Source organism: Trachypithecus francoisi, unplaced genomic scaffold (genome assembly GCF_009764315.1).
Source record: "Trachypithecus francoisi isolate TF-2019V2 unplaced genomic scaffold, Tfra_2.0 Lachesis_group10, whole genome shotgun sequence".
Lineage (NCBI taxonomy): Eukaryota > Metazoa > Chordata > Mammalia > Primates > Cercopithecidae > Trachypithecus > Trachypithecus francoisi.
In genome coordinates this window covers 122,580,410-122,602,615 of record NW_022681455.1, presented here as the reverse complement: position 1 = coordinate 122,602,615, position 22,206 = coordinate 122,580,410, and the positions used below count along the sequence as shown (strand labels likewise).

Sequence of the window (22,206 nt, the reverse complement as noted above, 5' to 3'; positions counted from 1 at the left end):
GCTGGTCCTTGTGGGCCCCTGGGGACCTCCTCCCTATGTGGCTAGGGTGCCCCCTACCTGGGGCACTTCCTCCTCCGTAGTCTGTTCAATGTCATCACTGAAGGACAGCTTGGCGTCGGCAATGGCGCAGTAGTGCCGAGTCCATTTCTAGAAAGTGAAACAGGTATTAGTGCCCCCCAAGGCCTCTACCTCATCAACTCTGGAGCCCAGAAGCCCTGCAGGGCATCACCCAGCATCTACTGTGGATGTGCTTTTCCCAGTTTCATAGACATTTATGGTGACTTCTCTGAATTCAATTCTCTTCAAGGCATTTCTTTTTCAAAACATTGATGCATTTTGAGCTGCTTTTAGTATTTGAGCTTCTTTTTGGACTTTTTAAATCCATGTGTCTGAGGTAGGTACAACTCGTCATCATTTTCTTTTCTATTTCATCTACCTTATAAGACTTTCAGGATTTTCTGTCCAGTTTGTCTAGAGATCTTACCTTCACTATTTACTTGTTGCTTAATGACTTTTTTTTTTTTTAACTGGTAAAATTTAGTCTCTGGTTTCACTGTAAAGTACCAGTGTTAAGTTCTTAGTTTTGGTCACTGTTTTATTGTCATGCATGATGTTAATGTGAGAGGAGGCTGGGTGCAGGGTATGCAGAAACTTTTTTTTTAATAATGTTTTTATTTTTATTTTTTTATTATACTTTAAGTTCTAGGATACATGTGCACAATGTGCAGGTTTGTTACACACATATACATGTGCCATATAGGTGTGCTGCCCTTTTTTTTTTTTCTTGAGACAGAGTCTCCCTCTGTCACCCAAGGCTGGAGTGCAATGGCTCGATCTCAGCTCACTGAAACCTCTGCCTCCCAGGTTCAAGTAATTCTTCTGCCTCAGCCTCCCGAGTAGCTGGGACTATAGGCACGTGCCACTATGCCCAGCTTATTTTTGCATTTTTAGTAGAGACGGGGTTTCACCATGTTGGCCAGGATGGTCTCGATCTCCTGACCTCATGATCTGCCCGCCTCAGCCTCCCAAGGTGCTAGGATTATAGGCATGAGCCACCGTGCCTGGCCCAACTTAATTCTTTACTTAAATATTGCCATTTTTGGCTGGTCACAGTGGCCCACGCTGGTAATCCTAGCACTTCGGGAGGCCGAGGTGGGCAGATCACTTGAGATCAGGAGTTCAAGACCAGCCTGGCCAACATGGTGAAACACCATCTCTACTAAGACTACAAAAATTAACAGGGCATGGTGATGCGCGCACGTGGTCCCAGCTACTCAGGAAGCTAAGGCACGAGAATCACTTCAACCGGGAGGTGGAGTCTGTGGTGAGCTGAGATGGTACCACTGCACTCCAGCCTGGGCAATGGAGCAAGACTATCTAAAATAAATAAATAATAAATATTGCCATTGTTATATTTACATCTAGGATATAAGAAGACATGTAAAAACATACTCAACATGGATATACACATTAGGTAAAGGGATAGAAGCAGCATTAGAGCCTGAAAAATAAGGTTTCTGGTGGAACAACCCTGAATTGGAGGATACGAGGGAGTCAGGGCAACCTAAGTGCACACAGCAACAGGTACTGAATCCCGAAACAGGAAAACAGCCTGAGTGGACACAGTGGTAACACTGAAATACAGTCTATAAACTAATTATTAGTATTGTACCACTGTTAATTTCCTGATTGCGCTAATTATACTGTGGTTATGTAGGATGCTATTAATAACATTTGGAGAAGCTTGGTAAGGGTAAATGGGAATATCCCATACCATTTGTGTGTGTATGTAAATATATTATATTGAATCTAAAATTATTTCAAAATAAAACATTAAAAATGCAAAAGGAAAATAAAGTTAGCCAGGCTTAGCGGCTCATGCCTATAATCTCAGCACTTTGAGAGGCCAAGATGGGAGGACTGCTTGAGCCCAGGAGTTTGAAATCAGCCTCGGCAACATGACCAAATCCCGTCTCTGCAAAAATACAAAAAATTAGCCAGGCGTGGTGGTGCGCACATGCAGTACCAGAGACTCAGGGAGGTCGAGGTGGAAGGATTGCTGGAGCCTGGGAGGTCAAGGCTGCAGTGAGCCACGATCACACCACTGCACTCCAGCCTGGGTGACAGAGTGAGACCCTGTCCCACAAAATAGATAAAGTTTAAGTAGGAAGGTAAATTTCCATGGCAAAAACTCACTTGACTAAAAATGGGAACAAGACAGGAATATTCTCAGAGCTCCCAGCAAGGCTCCAAGCAGCAGCTGCGAGGGGGGTGGCCACAGTGGCTATGGGAAGGGACCAAGGCCCACCTGGTCGATGGAATCCCACATGTACAGCTCTCCCTGTTGCTTCTGCTCATCCTTCTTGTCCTCCACGTTGACATCCACGTCGCCTCGGGGACCCAGCTTCTTATGCTGAGGGGAAAACATACACACAGACTGTCTCCATGGAGACCCAAGTTTAGGTCTTCGAGCCAGCAGCCTTCATCCGCCTCTTCCCACCCAGGGCCTTTGCACTGCCTGTTCTTGCTGCCCGGCTTCCCTCTTAGTCTGTTCAGCTCTCCAGGTTACCCTGAACAAGGAGGAGGAGCTTTCCTTATAGCTTCATCTAAATATAGCCTATACTGGCCAGGCACAGTGGCTCAGGCCTGTAAGCCCACCACTTTGGGAGACTGAAGCAGACCGATCACTTGAACTCAGGAGTTCAAGATCAGCCTGGCCAACATGGCGAAAACCTGTATCTACAAAAATATAAAAATTAGCCAAGCGTGGTGGTACGCATCCGTAATCCCAGCGACTCGGGAGGCTGAGGCAGTAAGAATGCTTGAACCTGAGAGGTGGAGGTTGCAGTGAGCTGAGACTGCACCACTGCACTCCAGTCTGGGCAACAGAGTGAGACTCTGTCCCAAAAATAAATAAATAAATAAAAATAGCCCACACTCCCCTTCCCATCCTGCCACTCTCTAGCCCCAGGCCTGCTTTATTCGTCTCACATTTCTAGCCCTACACACACCATGTGATTGTCTTCTGTCTTCACGGCTAGAATATAAGCCCAATAAGGGCAGGGATGTTGTTCTGCTTCCTGTTGAGTCTCCTGTGCTAGAAGAGCACTTAGCAGACAGTAAGTGCTCTGTTGATACTCAGTGAATACACAACACCCCCTGTGCCCAGCCTTCTCCAGCACACAGAGGGAAAGGCAGGCTGCAGTCCAGAGGGAACAGGCTGGGCAGGATGGCAGGAGACCCGCTGGGGATTAGACTAAGGCAACCTGCGCGCAAACAGCACTGCAGCTATTTGACTAGCTGTGTGACCCCAGGCAAGTGGCTGCACTTCTCTGAGCCTCAGACTTCTCATCTGCAAGATTAAGACAGTGATGACACCTGGCCTCCCACTCAGGCAAGTGTCTGTAAGTTGAGGGTCATGTAACCTGGTGAAGGAGCTCAGGATGGAGAGTCAGACCCAGATTTGAATTCAGGGCCTATTACCTTACTGGCCATGTGACCTTGGCTGAGTCACCATCGGAGTCTCAGTAATCTGTCTCGTAAAATGGGGATGTGGCAGCCCCTGTGGGATCCCGTAAGTCAAAGAACGTGAAAGATAAGTGTCAACAGTGAAGCAGGACCTCAGTGTCCCGTTGTGAATGGCAGCATGATACATGATACAGGCAGGGGAAAACAGGCTTTGAAGGCAGACCACCTTGACCTTGAATAATTTCCTCAGCAAATACTAAATGTGTGACCCTGGCTGAGCTATTTAACCTCTGAATCTCAATGTCCACATCTGTAAAGTGGGCAAGGGCTGAGGTTATTCATCCTGCAGTGTCGTGACGAGACTGAGGAACAAGATATATATGACCATGCCTAGCCCAGTGCATGGTACAAGGTGACTGGCCAATGCCATTTCCACCTCATTTCTTGAAATAGAAAGAAGTGAGCCACAGCATATCAGGTGTGGGGCAGAGGGTGCTCTAAAAGGGGCCTTCAGTACTTTGCATCCTAGAACAAGAGCTGAAAAATCCCTGGGAACACAGAGCAAGCCATCCTAATGGAAACAGAAGGAACGAGCTGGGAGCAGGGAAGAGCAAATGCAACCAGGCTGCCCTGAAGAGTCACCAACCAGGTGCCTGAGAAGCCATGGACCCTCCATGGCCAAGCTCCATCCACCCCTTATCCTGCCTGGAAGCATCCCTTGGCATCTCCGAAACAACTGCCTGGGTGCCAACAGTGCGGGAGCTATTTTGTTAACTCATGACCCTGGGCGGGTGGCTGCACTTCTCCAGGCCTCACACTTCTCATCTGCAAGGCTAAGACAATTGACAGCTGATCTCCTGCTTAAGCAAACATCTGTACCTTGAGGGTCACGGTCTTGGCCAAACACTCCCTGTGCACTGACACTCTTACCCATGGGGGCACCAACATCCCCTCCTCTGGTTGGGCTTAGCCAAAGCTCCTTGCACTGCCTGGTGTTTCTCTATTGATGGGTTTGTCTCCCTACCAAACCATGACTTCTTGGAACACAAGGATTGTGCCCAATGTATCTTGGTGACCCAGTGACAATTCAGGGTATATGCCACATGCTGACACCACCCACACCCTTGTGTGTGCTATTCCCCCAACCTGATAGGACATCCCCCTTCTCTGCTTACTGCTATGGTCTGAATGTCTGTGTCCTCCCAAAATGTATATGTTGAAACCTAATCCCCAGTGTAACGGTATTTGGAGATGGTGGTTTTGGAAGGTGGTGGCTGTGTCCCCACCCAAATCTCATCTTGAATTGTAGCTCCCATAATTCCCACATGTCATGGGAGGAACCCAGTGGGAGGTAACTGAATCATGCGGGCGGGTCTTTCAGCTGCTATTTTTGTGATAGTGAACACATCTCATGAGATCTGGTTTTATAAATGGGAGTTTCCCTGCACAAGCGCTCTTGCCTGCCACAATGTAAGATGTGACTCTGCTCCTCCTTCATCTTCTGACATGATTGTGAGGCCTCCCCAGCCATGTGGAACTGTGAACCATTAAATGTCTTTCCTTTATAAATTACCCAGCCTTGGGTATGCCTTGGGTATGTCTTTATGAGCAGTGTGAGAATGGGTTAACACAGAAGGTGATTAGGTCATGAGGGTAGGGTCCTCATGAATGGGAATGAGAGCAAAGCTCTTATGAATGGGAATGAGGGCAGAGCTCTCATGAGTGGGAATGAGGGTAGAGCTCTCATGAGTGGGAATGAGGGTAGAGCTCTCATGAATGGGAATGAGGGTAGAGCTCTCATGAATGGGAATGAGGGTAGAGCTCTCATGAATGCGAATGAGGGTAGAGCTCTCATGAATTGGAACGGTGCCCTTATAAAAGAGGCCAAAGATATCTCCATGACCCAGATGGTTATTTATTAATAAATAAATATTTAAAAATAAAAGAGGGCCCAGAGAGCTGCCTCACTCCTTTCACCATGTGAGGACACAACTAGAAGTTGACAGCCTACAACTTGGAAGAGGACTCTCATACCAGCACCCTGACCTTGAACTTCCAGCCTCCAGAACCGTGATAAATCAGCGCCTGTTGTTTATAAGCCACCCAGTTTATGGTATTTTGTGACAGCTGCATGAACACACTGAAATACCTAGGAAACAGCTGTTTGTCCTTCCCCATGAGCTTGTGGGAATGTCAACAAAATTCACATTCGCTCCTTCCATGAAAGGCTGACCACTAGGGACTTCAGATTCCACTGCCCTTGCAGGTAACACGACTGAGTTCTCACGCACAGAACACAAAAGGACGGGACAGCTGATTTGCTTACCAGAAACCATTTGCCCTGACACCCTTGGAGTTCCCGTGCTCTGAGCTGGAACTCGGATGTGCCTGAGACCCAGCGTCTACCACACAAACAAGGACAAAGCAAAGTCCCATTTTTGTGTAATGAGCTCCTTCAAAATCTGGAGAAGGCTACAGACCCCTTTCTCAGAATAATAATGCATAAAATTACAAAGGAAACTCGATTATATTGAAACATGATTAAGACATTAAATAGGCCGGGCGCGGTGGCTCACGCCTGTAATTCCAGCACTTTGGGAGGCAGAGACGGGCAGATCACGAAGTCAGGAGATCAAGACCATCCTGGTCAACACGGTGAAACCCCGTCTCTACTAAAAATACAAAAAACATTTAGCCAGGCATAGTGGTGGCGCCTGTTGTCCCAGCTACTCTGGGAGGCTGAGGCAGGGGAATGGCATGAACCCAGGAGGCAAAGCTTGCAGTGAGCCAAGACCACGCCACTCTACTCCAGTCTGGGGGACAGAGTGAGACTCCATCTCCAAAAAAATAAAAGATATTAAATAAATATTTGCAATACACTAATAGATGTGTTTCTTTATTAACATCTTAAATAAGATCTAGAGGCAGATCTAATAACCTCCATAATTCCAAAGTGATGACAAGCACATTATTTTGAAATATTTGCAGTAACTGTAAATGTGATATGAAAATACTCATGACTTCCACTGGTGACAGAGCTCCCCAGTGGCTTGCTGCCAACGTTCATAATGGAAGGAAGTATTAAGTTTTATGTACAGGTTAAACAAATAAAGATGTAATTTTTTTTTCTGTTGAAGTTCACATGCCCCTCTGATTCTAACCTTGGATTCTTTGGGGGTCTGTAAAACCCAAGTTGAAAACTGCTGCCCTGAGAGATGGTAGAGCAGAATGTGGGGGTCCCAGGTCCCTGAGTCACCTTGTGGGGTAGAGCTCAAAACTCACAGAACATTCTCCCTCGCGTGGGGAAGAAATAAACTCTTCTGTGCTTTAAGCCACTGCATATCTGGTCTCTTTATTCTAATAATTCAGACATCCAAATGTTACCGTGGCACCCCTAGGCACAGATATAATCACTCATCTCCCCTGTAGCACTAGGAATAACAGCTCTATTGCTGCACTCAGCATTTTCTAGCAACTGCCCGCCTCCCACACAACTGGAAGCTCCAATCACAGAAACAGCCACTGGACATCTCCAGCATCTCGAATAAGGCTGACTCTGAGAGAGGGTGGGGAAGGTTCACCAATGAACGAAGAAACCATAACAAGTTAGCCTTTAACGTAGCACCAACTACAGGACAGGCGCCGTTCCACACACTGTGCACGCCTTCCCTCACATGATGCTTCCAACAAATTGGCCAGGTGGGTTCTAGTATTATCTCCCCCTGAGAATGGTGAGAACAGAGGCTCCCAAAGGTCAATCACTTTGCCTGAGGTCACAGTGTTAGTAAGGAGAGCAGGTTTGAGCCTGTAGAGTAGGACCTGGAGCAGGCCCAGTAGGACACAGAACTGGTGAATGGGACCCAGAGCCAGGGAACCGAGCCACTGGGCTCCCTGGACAGCTGACAGCAGCACCCGGGGTGCCCACCTTGATGATGATCTTCTCCCGCAGCTGGCTGGGCGAGGGCAGCTGGTCAGCGCTGGCCTCCGTGGGCTTCATCAGCAGCAGGTCGCCAAACACTTCCTTGAAGGTCTTGGCCATGTGACGCTGCTGCTCCACGCTGCAGTGCTCCTCGATGGACAGGATCACTGGGAAGCTGCAGGCGGAAGAGGGTGGGCAGCTCGGCAGGGGGAGCAGGCACCTTTGCATCTGCCCCACAGAGGGGCCAGGGCAGCTCAGCCCTGGGGCAACAGAAACCGGGTGCTGCTCGGGGCACAGCCCCCCACATCTGCCCTCCCAGAAGGAGAGGACCTCACCCTGGGTGTGAGGGCACAAGCCTTGGGACTCAGAACAGCTGCAGTCTGACTGAGGAGCTTCCCCATACCCCAGAATGCACCTTTTCTCTTTTTTTTTTTTCCATCCGTTCAAGTCTTTAAACTTACAGAAAAAAGTCTCTAATTTTTTTTAAATTTCAAACTTACAGAAAAGATCAAAGACAGTGCAATAAGCACCCATGTAAGCTTCACCTAGGGTCACCAGCGTTGACATTGTCTCACGTGCGCATCTACCTACTTTAGTATATTTATTATTTTCTTTATTTATAAAGTGTATTGGTTTCATATATTCTCATTCATATGCACACATAGGTAATTTACATATGTATGCATGCATACATTTATTATTTGTATGTGTACATATGTATATTTATATAAGGTGTCTGCATTTATAGATCATTTGTGTGTGTGCATCTAGAGTTGATTTTTCTCATCTATTGAGGTTATGGTCCATAAAGTCACCACCAACACTGACTGGCAAATACCTGAGCCACTGCTCCTAAGGGAAAATACAGGGTCAGGGCCTTTTGAGCCTGTGGTCACAACATTTACCTCAACGGATCAAAATCTGACCTTGTTTTATGTGTGTTTCTGTTTCAAGACACCTCATTTGGTATATATTGTTGACTGACATCGGGCTGACAGCCAGCATCACTGCAATTTGTGCCTGAATGAGGCATAGCTGACACAGGTATTTTCTCCATCGGGCACATCACAGCCTTCTCATGCTCAGGAACGCCAGGCAGCCCTCAGCACTGTGCTTCGGGCCGTCTGAACAGCAAAATCACCAAGAAAAAGCTCAAAAACAGGAACAATGTGGCACTCGACAGACAGTGAGAAGGACACTTGCTGAAGCTTTCATGCTGTAGACCAGGAAGGGGAGCGCTGCTTTGCTTAACCTCAGCTGAACACGTGTGCATCACGTGAGTCTCATTTCCCACACTTTGTGCGTGTCTCAAAATGACCTCAGAGTGCTTTGAGGTTTGATTTGGGGTTACAAGTCAATTTTAGCAAGCAGGTCAATTCAGTTACAGAATTCACCAATAAGGATCACCTATCTCTGTCTGTATCGTGTGAACGTGTGTGTATGTATACAGTCACATATTAGTACATGCATATACATACATATATACGCATATATATTTATGTGTGTGTGTGTACATATACACATGCACACTCCTCCTGAGGGAGCAGAAAACTCATTTATTTATTTATTTTTACATTTTTGGAGACGGAGTTTCACTCATTGCCCAGGCTGGAGTGCAATGGCACGACTTCAGCTCATTACAACCTCCGCCTCCCAAGTTCAAGCAATTCTCCTGCCTCAACCTCCTGACTAGCTGAGATTACAGGCACCCACCACCACGCCCAGCTAATTTTTTGTATTTTTAGTAGAGACAGGGTTTCACCATGTTGGCCAGGCTGCTCTCAAACTCCTGACTTCAGTTGATCCACCCACCGTGGCCCCCGAAAGTGCTGGGATTATAGGTGTGAGCCACTGTGCCCAGCCTATATTCATATTTCATTTATACATGTATTTACGTTTCCTCCTGAACCATCTGAAATGAGGTGCGGACATCCTCCACAGGTATCTCTTAAGAACAAGAACATCCCCCGACTTCGCCACACCATGTCACCCCAGGAAATTAAACAATGATCATTAGACATATTCATCATTAGACATACTCAAATGTCCCCAGTTATCCAAGAAACATAGTGTATAGATGGGGTTTTCCCCACCGAGAATCCATTTGAGGCTCGTGGATGGCATTCACTATGAAACAAAATTATTCTTTTTTTTTTTTTTTTGAGACAGAGTCTCTCGGCTCACTGCAAGCTCCGCCTCCCGGGTTCATGCCATTCTCTTGCCTCAGCCTCCCAGAGTAGCTGGGACTACAGGCACCCGCCACCATGCTCGACTAATTTTTTATATTTTTAGTAGAGACGGGGTTTCACCGTGTTAGCCAGGATGGTCTCGATCTCCTGACCTTGTGATCCACCTGCCTCGGCCTCCCAAAGTGCTGGCATTACAGGCGTGAGCCACCGCGCCCGGCCGAAAACAAAATTATTCTAAAGGTAGCCATGTCACTTCCATAAACAGGAAACCACATCACTCGATAGAAATGAAGGTAAAAGTGAAAATAAATTGACGATGATAAAAATAAAATCCTGAACCATGTTCCAGCTCAAGTAAATCATAGCCTCATCACTCCTGGGAAGCATGGACCCAGCTCATTCGCCGATCCTGATCCACACACCCTTTACTAGAACACAACAGCTAAAAAGCTTTTAGAACAAAGGCTAGTAAGTTGGTATCAAAACTTAACTGGCAGCAAAATGTGAACCATTCGAATGAATGCTGCTTGCAATCATTTTTTTAAATCCCTCTTAATATCAATAAGGATGCCTTTTGCTAAAAAAAATTAATGCATTAATGTTTAATTACAGAGTTCTAGCCCTATAGGTGTTAGATGATTCCAGGCCTATTTTAACCAGAAAAAAACTTTCTCTAGCCATGAATGAGATAATGTTCAATGAGTGACTATCAACTCACAACCATAAGCACCTATGTCCTGAAAAGGAAAGCAAACTCGCAAAGCAGTGTAAGCAGCCCCTCCACAGTGTCTGTTAATACAGGCTCCTTCCATCTGCCTGGTGGAGGTTGGCACTAAGAAGGGCTAGGGCCCTACGGGGGAGAACACTGCGATGGAGACATCATGCGCTTTCATTGAAAGGTTGTCGCCAAGTGGGAAAAGACGTCCATAATTTCATTGCCTCAGAGCAACACCTCCACCCAGCTCGAGGGACATCTGCGGTAAATTCAATAAAAATAACCAGTCGGGCTGGGCGCAGTGGCTCATGCTCATAATCCCAGCTCTTTGGGAGGTTGAGGCAGGAGGATCACCTGAGGTCATGAGTTGAAGACCAGCCTGGCCAACAAAGTGAAACCCTGTCTCTACAAAAATACAAAAATTAGTCAGGCATGATGGCAGGTGCCTGTAATCCCAGCTACTCGGGAGGCTGAGACAGGGGAATTACTTGAACTCAGGAGGTGGAGGTTGCAGTGAGCCGAGATACTGCCATTGTACTCTAGCCTGGGTGACACAGCGAGACTCCATCTGAAAAGAAAAGAAAAAGGAAAAAGGAAAGGAAAGGAAAGGAAAGGAAGGAAAGGAAGGAAGGAAAGAAGGGAAGAAGAAGAAAAGAAGGAAAAAAAGAAAATCCATCTTATTCACTGAACACTAACTCTATGCCAGGTGCAGGGTTAAGCACTTGCTGTAATGGCATCTCATTTAACCCTCACAACTGCCCTGTGAGGTGCACACAATTTTCACCTCTGTTTTTTAATGTGGGAATTGAAGCATAGAATAGTAAGTGCTTTGCCCAAGCTAGTACTTCACGGCTGGATTCAAACTTGGCAAAAAGGATTCAGAACCCATACTTGTAAGTGCTATTGTACTCCAGAAGGGATAAAAAGACAACTATCATTCCACTGAGCCTATAGAAGGCCTCTTGCCAGCTCTCAGAAATAATAAGGAACCCAGACCAGGAGTCAGTACATGACGGCCTCTGCCCCAAATCTGGCCTGCCATCTATTTCTGTAATTTGTAATGCAAGTTTCAACTGGAACACAGCCAAGCCCATCTGTTTACCTCTTGTCCACGGCTGTTTTGCACTTCAGCAACAGGGCTGAATAGCTGCAACAGAGACCACAGGACCCACAAAGCCTGAAATATTTCTTTCTTTTTTTTTTTTTTTTGAGACAGAGTCTCACTCTGCCGCCCAGGCTGGAGTGCAGTGGCCGCATCTCAGCTCACTGCAAGCTCTGCCTCCCGGGTTCCCGCCATTCTCCTGCCTCAGCCTCCCGAGTAGCTAGGACTACAGGCGCCCGCCACCATGCCCGGCTAGTTTTTTTTCTTGTATTTTTCACTAGAGACGGGGTTTCACCGTGTTAGCCAGGATGGTCTCGATCTCCTGACCTTGTGATCCGTCCGTCCAGGCCTCCCAAAGTGCTGGGATTACAGGCGTGAGCCACCGCGCCCGGCCAGCTTGAAATATTTCTATCTGGCCCTTTATAGAACAATTCCGTTGACCTCCAGCCCAAATCAAGATCTTCTAGTGCGACAGAAAAGGATTAGACCCTGGGGTTAGAAACCCTTGAAACAAACCTAAATGTTCTCATCCACTTAATCTCTCCTTGCCTCAATTTACTCATCTGTTAAATGGGGATGACCATACCCACTTTGCGGCAAAGAATCAAGATGATCACATGTACAAAGGACCTAGCACAGGGCCTGGCCCCAGGCAGCTATTCAAGAAATACACCACCACCACTACTGGCTGCTTGGATTCTGTCTGTAGAAACAGGTTTGGTGGGGGTGACAACTAGGCAGAAAAGAGGGAATTAGGACAGAAGGGGAATTTTAACTTTCCTTGCCTCTCTTTTTTTTTTCTTTGAGACAGGGTCTCGCTCCGTTGCCTAGGCTGCAGTGCAGTGGTGCAATCTCAGCTCACTGTAACCTCTGCCTCCCAGGTTCAAGCAATCCTCCCACCTCAGCTTCCCTAGTAGCTGGGACCACAGGTGCATGCCACTGCATCCAGCTGATTTTTTTTTTTTTTTTTTTGTATTTTTGGTAGAGATGGCGTTTCACCATGTTGCCCAGGCTCTTCTCCAACTCCTGACCTCAGGTGATCACACCTCAGACTCCCAAAGTGCCAGGATTACAGGCATGAGCCACTGCGCCCAGCCTTTCCTTCTCTTTCAAGGGTTCTGAAAGTGGGGGCCAGACAGAATGAGGAGGCGGGGTGGGCACTGAGCAGCCACAGGGTTCCCCCAGCCAGAGCCTCCTCGGGGCTCTAGATTCCGGGAGTAACCTGCACTCTCAGCCTGCAGGGGGCGCCAACACTCGGGTGAGAACTTGATGGCACCAGCTTTGGCCAAGATGGGGCGCAGGTCTTCCTCCATTTGGAGGGAGGCGTCTATGTGTGTTTGCCTGTCTGTGCAATCCTAGCTGCCTTCCTCTTTAAGTCACGCCACCCAGAAATCAGCCAACTGACCTTGAGGTAACAAAGGCGTGGTCTTTGATGGCCTGTACGACGTCATCAAACTTGATCTTGGTGGTCCGCGTCCAGCCGTGGTAGATGATCGGCTTCCCATCAGGCCCGTCCCAGCAGTCCACTACAGGGAGAACGTGGCAGACTCAACAACACGTGTGTTCACCGACAGCCCCGAGGTCAGCCCCCAGCCCACACACCAGCTCAGTTACTAGACAAGGACGCCCACACTCCCTCCATTCAGCTGCCAATACGAGGACATGGGTTTCCCCGTGTACACAGGGTTCCCTGTGCGTTTACATAATGCAAGTGCAGCTGTCCAACACAAGCTAGTTTCAATGCTGCTTTTTTTTTTTTTTGTAAGATGAAGTCTCACTCTGTTGCCCAGCCTGGAGTGCAGTGGCACAATCTCGTCCTACTGCAATCTCCGCCTCCCAGGTTCATGCACTTCCCCTGTCTCAGTCTCCCGAGTAGCTGGGACTATAGGCGCGTACCACCACGCCCAGTTAATTTTTTGTATTTTAGTAAAGACAGGTTTGCACCATGTTGGCCAGGGTGGTCTCGATATCCTGTCCTCATGATCAGCCCGCCTCAGCCTTCCAAAGTGCTGGGATTAGAGGCATGAGCCACCGCGCCCGGCCTCAACGCTTCTTCTTAAAGAAGATTTTTGCCACGTGTTTTATTTTGACTTTACCTGTTGAAAACCTTGACTGCCTTTTCTGCCCGTGGAAATGATACAGAGCAGTGAGAAATTTATTTGTAAAGGTTCACAGTAAAATTTTCAAACAGAAATGGGTCATGTGGAAGGTGAACACCCCCAATCTTTTGGACCCCGAGGGCACAGAAGCTGATGCTTAAAGCTTTTCTTCTAAACATTTGTTTTTTTCTGAGGTAGGAGAAAAATCATAAACGGGAGGAAAGTCTATAGAATAACTGCTACAAAACATTGCTTCCATCATGAGTGGTTTTGGTAACACTGGAGCCTAAGTCAGTGGTTGTTGTCTTTTTTTTTTTTTTTTTTTTTTTTTGAGACCAAGTCTCCCTCTGTTGCCCAGGCTGGAGAGCAGTGGCACAATCTCAGCTTACTACAACCTCTGCTTCCCGGGCTCAAGCGACTCTTGTGCCTCGGCCTCCCAAGTAGCTGGGATTACAGATGTGCACCATCACACCTGGCAATTTTTGTATTTTTAGTAGAGACAGCGTTTCGCCATGTTGGCCAGACTGGTCTCAAACTGATCTCAAGTGATCTCCTGATCTCAAGTGACCCGCCCGCCTCGATCTCTCACAGTGCTGGGATTACAGGCATGAGACACCATGCCCAGCTGGTTGTTGCCTTTTCTCAACCAAATGCACCCATGAGCCTTTGGTGAGAGAGAGGCTGAAAGGAAAAGAGCCAGAGAGGCTATGAGAAGGAAGGAGGCAAGTAAGGCCTCTGCCATCTGCCCAGCCACAGATGCCGGCTGACCCTTCCGTTCTTTTCTGTTTAGACACACAGTCTCGCTCTGTTGCCCAGGCTAGAGTGCAGTGGCACAATCACAGCTCACCACTGCCTCAACCTCCTGGGCTCAAGCAATCCTCCCACCTCAGCCTCCCAAGTTGTTGGGACCACAGGTGCATGCCACCATACACAGCTAACTTTTTTACTTTTTCTAATGACAGAATCTCACCGTGTCGCCCAGGCCGGTCTCAAACTCTTGGCCTCATGCAGTCCTCCCACTTCAGCCTCCCAAAGTGCTGGGATTACAGGCAGGAGCCACCATATCCAGCCCTGATCATTCTTTTCACATTTGCTCACAGACCCCCCAATCCAGGTGATACGGGGTACCTGTGCACACCTAGGACCCAGCTGCCAAAACACAGTGGGCGTCTGTTTGCCTTCCTCTAATACCAGCCCAGGAGGAAGCTGAGGAGATACAGATGACAGGGACTCTGTCTCAAAAAAAAAAAAAAAGAAAGCAAGAAAGAAAGAAACATCACACTCTAACCCCGTAAATATGCACAGTTATTATGTGTCCATTAAAACTTTTTTAAAATTTGAAAGAAAACATGGAGCAATCACATGGTTATCCTCAATTTGCTGTGAGCGTGACCTCAGCCAAGAAGGAGCTACTCACGTTCAATGCAGCGACAGCCCATGCGCAGGCAGCGGATGTAAGCTTCCGGGGACGACTCGCTCCGCAGCTGGTCACCTGTGAGGTACCTGCAGGAGAGAAGGCAGGTAGCCGTGAGGGGGTGGCAGCCACAGGGGTTGGGGGGCAAGCCTGCACCTCGGGGTGTTGCGGGGGAACTTCTCAGCCTGAGTTCCCAAAGCTCTGAATTCTTCATCTAGAAAGACTCAAAGCTAAGGCCTAGGACAGAAATACACAATTCCACGGTCACACTGGGCATGAGCTTTGAACTCAGGTCACAATCACAGGAGGTGACTGCTGACCACCTGGGCAACACAAGCATGGAGAGGACCTGTTCTTTTGAGGAGAAGTTGGTCAAAGCACGTCAGAAGCAAAAAAGCTGCAGAAGATGAATTAACAAAGCCCCGTGGCCACCCTCTGGGTCCTCGGTCTACACAGAGATGGGCACTTCTTTTGGTATCAGGGCCCAAGGCCAGGCACAGAACAGGCATTCAACAACTGTTGGTGGAATCGACTCTGCTAGGAGCCACACCCACCAGAACTGCCGCAAGAACGACTCCTTAGCGCACTTTCTTCCTCACCATGATTCATCTCAACTTTTTTTTAAAGTTTGTGTTCCGAGGCCAGGCACGGAGGCTCACACCTGTAGTCCCAGCAGTTTGGGAGGCTGAGGCGGGCAGATGATGAGGTCAGGTGTTCGAGACCAACCTGGCCAACATAGTGAAATTCTGTCTCTACTAAAAATAAAAAATAGCTGGGCATGGTGGCATGTGCCTGTAGTCCCAGCTACTCGGGAGGCTAAGGCAGGAGAATCTCTTGAACCAGGGAGGCAGAGGTTGTGGCGAGCCGAGATTGCACCACTGCACTCCAGCCTGGGCAACAGAGCAAGACCCCGTCTCAAAAAAAAAAAAAAAGTTTGTTCCTCACACTGGGGCCTGTCAGAGGGTGGTAGGAGGGAGAAGATCAGGAAAAATAACTAATGGGTAGTAGGCTTAATGCCTGGGTGACAAAATAATCTGCACAGCAAACCCCCATGACACAGGTTGACCTGTGTAACAAACCTGCACACGTACCTCTGAACTGAAAATAAAAGGTTTTTTTAAAGTTTGTATTTCTTAATTGTCTTCCGGGTTTTCTAGAATTCACCGTGCGGAAACACAAACTGTTAAAATGATGGGCATGGTGGGGAAGAGAGAACTGTGAAATCAGTTTTCCCCTGAAAGAGATTTTACCTTCCCAAATGCCTGGAGCGTAACACCATTAAAAGCCTTTTCCCAGATAACCCCCTGGAATGTCACTTAGGCAAGTCCCCACCCATAGCTCCGGGAGCCATGACCCAAGGACTTCACCCCTCACCCAATAAGACACACTAAATACTGGAACATCAGTGCAACATCCTTTATATCCTCCCTCTGTTGCAATGAGAGTAACCATCCCAAGAGGACCCTGTGAGCATCTTGTTTTCTGGTTAAAAGTCGTCAGGGTCTTCCTGACAGCTCTCACGGTGACCTACAAGATCCCGCTCCAGCAGGACCTGCCTTCCTCCCCTCCTGACACCGCTCTCCTGGATTCTGCACTCCAGCCTTAGCTGACTCTTTTCAGTTGCTCCTGCCCCAGGACCTTGGCACATGCTGCTCCTCTGTCTGAAACACTTCTCCTCGCCTTACCACCTGCTCCCCACAGCAGCAAGTCCTCTTCTGAGGTTAACTTTCAATGGAGGCCTTCCTCCCAGCACATGAGGACGTGGCTGCCATCTGTTCACAGCCACATCCCCAGCTCCCAGCAGGCACAGGGTACACAGTCCCTATGAATCAATTCAATGAGTCACTGAATTGCTTTGGCTACTGGGAGATGCCCAAATCATGAAAAACTAAGTTTCCTACGTTGCTTTAGTTACTAAGTTACTTTAAGTTACTTTTGTTTTTACTAGCTTTTTAGGGCCACAGAAAACAGATTATTATTACAATGCCAACTGAGAAAGGGAGGTGTGTTCCCCGCCCCTTCCAGAAGCTTCTGTGTATTCTAGTCTGAGGAATGCGATGCTACACCCTCCACCTCCTTCTCAACACGGTTCACTAGAGCAGCGCATCGGACCCGTGCCTCAACCCTCACATGCTCTGTGCTGCCCAGCCCATCACAGGTTCATCTGAAACTCACGTGTTATGTGACGAGGAGATCCAGTAATGAGACAAGGGGTTGTTCATGTCCTGCATGTCCACCATGCCATACTTCTCATCCCAGATGCTGTTTTCTCGTGAAAACAGGTACGTGAGGAACTAAAAGAGTCAAACATGAAGACTGAATCATCACGTTGACGGGAGGGATGGTGTCTGCTTGTTTCTGTTCTGTGTCCACCCAGGGGAAGAACAGCTCTGATGCGTGAAACCAACAGACGGTCTCCAAACCTCAATCGCCCACGTTTTCAATACCGAAGGCTCAGACGGCAATGGGCTGCAGCAACATATTTTTTCCATAGACCTAGACAATATTTTCCTTTGTAATGCTTATCCTAAAATATTTGCTACTGCAAGGGCTTACTTATGCTTACCGTATATACGTTGTTGTTGCCTTTGTTTGTTTTTTCAGACAGAGCCTTGCTCTGTCACCCAGGCTGCAGTGCAGTGGCACAATCTCAGCTCGCTGCAACCTCCACCTCCTGGGTTCAAGCGATTCTCCTGCCTCAGCCTCCCAAGTAGCTGGGATAACCAGCATGCACCACCACACCAGGCTAATTTTTGTATTTTTAGTAGAGACAGAATTTTACCATGTTGGCCAGGCTGGTCTCAAACTCCTAACCTCAAGCGATCCACCCGCCTCAGCCTCCCAAAGTGCTGGGATTACAGGTGTGAGTCACGGCACTTGGCCTCATATATACGTTTTAAAGCATAACAGTAGCATGAAAAGTTGTGAACCCACTACCCAACTGAAGAAACAGAGTGTTATCCATATCAGAATGTTGAAGGGACAGAAAATTTCAAGTTACAATTCCTGGCCCCTTTAAAAAAAAAAAAAAAATGCTTTACCGACCTGGGCCTACTTTCTGCTGCCTGAGAACGACCTCATATGGGGCAGGCGCTCCCTAGTTCCACCTCCCCTCCTTCCCTATGTAAGGTCAAAGGCAACCTATGACCTTGGTTGCCTTTGACCTATGTAAGGTCAAAGGCGACCATTCTGACCTGCAAGCACCCATACACCTTCGCATTTTGTTTCTGTGCTTGCAATGGTTCAACTCTCCCTGGTGGCAGATGCCCTCTAGTGGCAAAATCAATAATCCCACCCAGACAACATGGTCAATAGAGAAGAGTAAGAAAAGGCTATGAAACTGCCTTAGCAAAAATCAGAACAACGAGAAAATTATGACAGCGAAACAGATCTGATCTAACCAACCTCTATCTTGCCTTTAACCTCCAAACTGCCGTTAATTATTCCTGGGCTTGGGCCAAAGTAACTTTGGAAAACATTTAGTTTATAGTTTAAATAACAGCCCTTCCCCAAAACCAAACAGCCTTTGTAAAGCTAAACAAAGACCAGGTTAGCAGGATGACAGGGGCCTGAATTCCGCTAACGTGGAGACTAATTGGTTACCAGCCATTTTTCTGGACGTTATAAGATTCGCAACTTCCCCAGTTACTCCTAACAGATAACATCACTCTTGATCAACCTAAGATTGGCCTTTTGGGCGTTTGCATGGCTCTACCTGGACCGCCCACTGGTCCTGCGGCCCCACCCAGAAGCACACTGTTTTCCACACCCATATGATTGCATCTCCAACCAGTCAGCAGCATCCCTTCCCTGGCCCTCCAAACGATCTTTAAAAAACCCTAGCCTCGGCCAGATGCGGTGGCTCACACCTATAATCCCAGCACTTTGGGAGGCTAAGGCAGGCTGATCACAAGGTCAGGAGTTGGAGACCAGCCTTGCCAACATAGTGGAACTCTGTCTCTACTAAAAATACAAAAAAATTAGCCAGGCATGGTGGAGGGCACCTGGAATCCCAGCTACTCGGGAGGCTGAGGCACAAGAATCACTTGAACCTGGGAGGCGGAGGTTACAGTGAGGTGAGATCGTACCACTGAACTCCAGGCTGGGTGACAGACTGAGACACCATCTCAGAAACAAAAACACAAGCAAACAAACAAAGACATAAAAAACAAAACTCGAGCCTCTGAAAGGGAGGATGAATTGAGTAATAATAAAACTCGAGTCTCCCATTCACCCGGCTCTACGTGAGTTAAACTCTTTCCCTGTTTCAATTCCCCTGCCTTGATCAATTGGCTGTGTCTAGGTAGCAGGCAAAATGAACCCATTGGACAGTTAACAGTTACAGTAATCTGGAACCTGGGAGAAAAAAAAAAAAAAAACAGAAAAACACTCCCAACTAACCAGTCAGTCAAGGGGACATCAAACAGCAAAGCTCTCCAAGGAAAGAGAACAGAAAATAAACCTCAGAAAGCACAGACATCAATCAAAAAGTCACCCCCACGTGACAACAAGCCCAGCCTACTCACCTCATCCACAAACAAGAAAGGCTCAGCAGTTTCACGCATGGTGTCATCGATGAACTTTGTCATCCGCTCACGGACTTTGCTCAGATCCTGAGCCCAATGCTCCTTAAAATGAGAAAGAGAACAAGAGATCACCAAAATGAGTACTGATAAAATTCTTCATTTCCCAGGGTCCAGACAGTCGCGATTAAAGACTGAAACGTCAACCAATTCCGAAATCACTTGCAATCGAGCACCACGTGTTGAGGCCTCATTCTGCACATGGCCCTTTGCCAGGGGTCAGCAAATATTCTCTGCAAAGAGCCCAAGAGTAAATATTTTGGGCTCTGTGAGCCATATGGTGTCTGCTGCAACCTCTCAACTCCGCTGCTGTGGTGCAAAAGCAGCAAATGGGCATGGCTGCATTCCAACAAAATTTTGTTTATAAAAACAAGCAGTCAGCTGTATTTGGCTCATAGGTCATGGTTTGCCAGCTCCTGCCCTATGACAGCTCTTTACGTTTGTTAGTAAGAAGCAGCCTGGTGGCATGGTAGTTACATCAGCCTTCCAGGTCCCTTACCTGGGTTGGCCTCTCATTCTACCTAACTGACCTTGGGCAAGTTACCTACCGTCTCTGTGCCTCCCCATCCATGAAGCGGGAGTAAGAGTATCTACCACACAGTTTCTGTGGAGCATTGTATGAAATGGATACTGTAGGAAGCATTGTATGAAATCTTAATAGGTTATGTGCCTAACGCAGCACCGGGTGCATAGAAAGTGCTCAGACCCACTTTGGGAGGCCGAGGCGGGTGGATTGCCTGAGCTCAGGAGTTCAAGACCAGCCTGGCCAACATAGTGAAACCCCATCTCTACTAAAATACAAAAAAAAAATTTTTTTTAAATCAGCTGGGTGTGGTGGCAGGCGCTGTAATTCCAGCTTCTCAGGAGGCTGAGGCAGGAGAATTGCTTGAACCGGAGAGGCAGAGGTTGCAGTGAGCCAAGGTTGTATCACTGCACACCAGCCTGGGCAACAGAGTGAAACTCTGTCTCAAAAAAAAGAAAGTGGTCTGACCATGGCAGCTTGTGCAAACAAGCATCTATCTTCCTCCTATGGTCATCTCACTTAGTCCACATAACTCTGCAAGTCATTTATTGCCATTGTCATTTTAGAGACAAGGAAACAGAGGCCCAGGAACAATACCTCATGATCCTAAGCCCACACAGCTTGTAAATTGCAGAGTCTCGGCTCCAAATAGCTAAACTGACATGGAATGTAATCATATGCCCTCTTTCCAAGAGAATAGGCAAACAGGGCTGCTAAAACACTGATAACGTCTGAAATATACATGACCAGTTCCAAACCAGCCGCTACACAGTCCTAGACATTCTAGAAACCCTTTTAAAAAAGAATGTATAATATGAAGTAACTATTGCTTTCCTCTCCATGCCCTGAAATCCCAAATATTCATAGGAAAAGAGCATGAAATATGTCATATAAATTCAACATTGATCAATGCTTTCTTCACTTCAAATATTCTAAAACCTTCATCTTTATGACTAACAGGAGCAAATATGCTACCAGATGTGTGTGTGGTTCGATGGGAAGGGCTGGATGAGGATGTCTGAAAGAATGAAAAATAGAAGAACAGACGCAAATGAGGTGGTGACCAGGAGGCTTGTGACATGCATGGGTCTAAGACAAAAATGAACAGCTGTTGACTCTTGCAAATTTACCTGGATCAGGAGCCCAAAACAGCCCGGAAGCTGGGAAACTGCGAGCTCATTTGAATACAGGGGTGTCAGAATCTTTGAATACTACAACATGAAACCCAAATTGTGGGATATTTTATTAAAATACTTTACCTGACCAAGATGTCCCAAAGAGGCTGGAGGTATCCTCCTTCCTTCCCCCTACAAAGTTTTTACATTTATCAAAATGCATGGGTACTTAGCTAATACAACCTGGCACTGGACTGACTGCAAAGGAAGGAATCTTCTGCCTAAAGGAGATGGAAATATCAATATTCTAGGGGTTGTAAAATGCATCTACTTGGTGTGGGGTATTGCACTGGACACCTATAATAGTGAAAATGGCAAAGAATAATGATGAAAATAAAAATAAATGGTGATGGCCGTCAACACTGGGCACTGACTACACCAGGCCCCACACAGTGGCTCATCGTGAACTCACCACCACCCCAGGAGGCACAGGTCATTCTCCATGGCATATAAATGGGGAAACAGAAGCCTGCTTCACATGGGCCAAAATGCATACTATACAACTAGGCTTCTAGTCGTTCACTTAGTGTTGCCAGACATGAGCCTCGGACTAAACCCAGAAACGCTGATTCTGGAAACACTTTTAACTCCCTTCCTATCCCATCACCTGTCCATTCCAGAGCTGTACCATGGCGTGCTTAGCCAACCCTCTAAAGACATTTAGATTAATTCCAAGCTTTCTTTTTTATGAAAAATGCTGCCATTATTTCCTTAGGATAAGTGTGCGGGAGGACAACAATTTACTCAAGATATAGAATCTAGTTTTAAAGCTTTCTTTTTTTTTTTTTTTTTGAGGCGGAGTCTCGCTCTGTCCCCCGGACTGGAGTGCAGTGGCCGGATCTCAGCTCACTGCAAGCTCCGCCTCCCGGGTTTACGCCATTCTCCTGCCTCAGCCTCCCGAGTAGCTGGGACTACAGGCGCCCGCCACCTCGCCCGGCTAGTTTTTGAATTTTTAGTAGAGACGGGGTTTCACTGTGTTAGCCAGGATGGTCTCGATCTCCTGACCTCGTGATCCGCCC

The 22,206-nt window shown here is 47.3% G+C and overlaps 1 protein-coding gene across 2 annotated transcripts in view; it reads right to left on the bottom strand.

The window, feature by feature from the left end:
• PLCG2 (phospholipase C gamma 2) overlaps nt 1-22,206 on the bottom strand; it is a 193,296-nt gene that overhangs the window by 58,889 nt on the left and 112,201 nt on the right. For both annotated transcript variants that reach the window (XM_033219130.1, XM_033219131.1), the window contains 7 exons: nt 19,433-19,534; nt 17,082-17,200; nt 14,910-14,995; nt 12,799-12,919; nt 7,394-7,562; nt 2,309-2,413; nt 58-147 (listed from right to left, as the gene is read on the bottom strand). In XM_033219130.1, the coding sequence (XP_033075021.1) occupies nt 58-147; nt 2,309-2,413; nt 7,394-7,562; nt 12,799-12,919; nt 14,910-14,995; nt 17,082-17,200; nt 19,433-19,534 (792 nt within the window). The remainder of the gene's footprint in view (nt 1-57; nt 148-2,308; nt 2,414-7,393; nt 7,563-12,798; nt 12,920-14,909; nt 14,996-17,081; nt 17,201-19,432; nt 19,535-22,206) is intronic.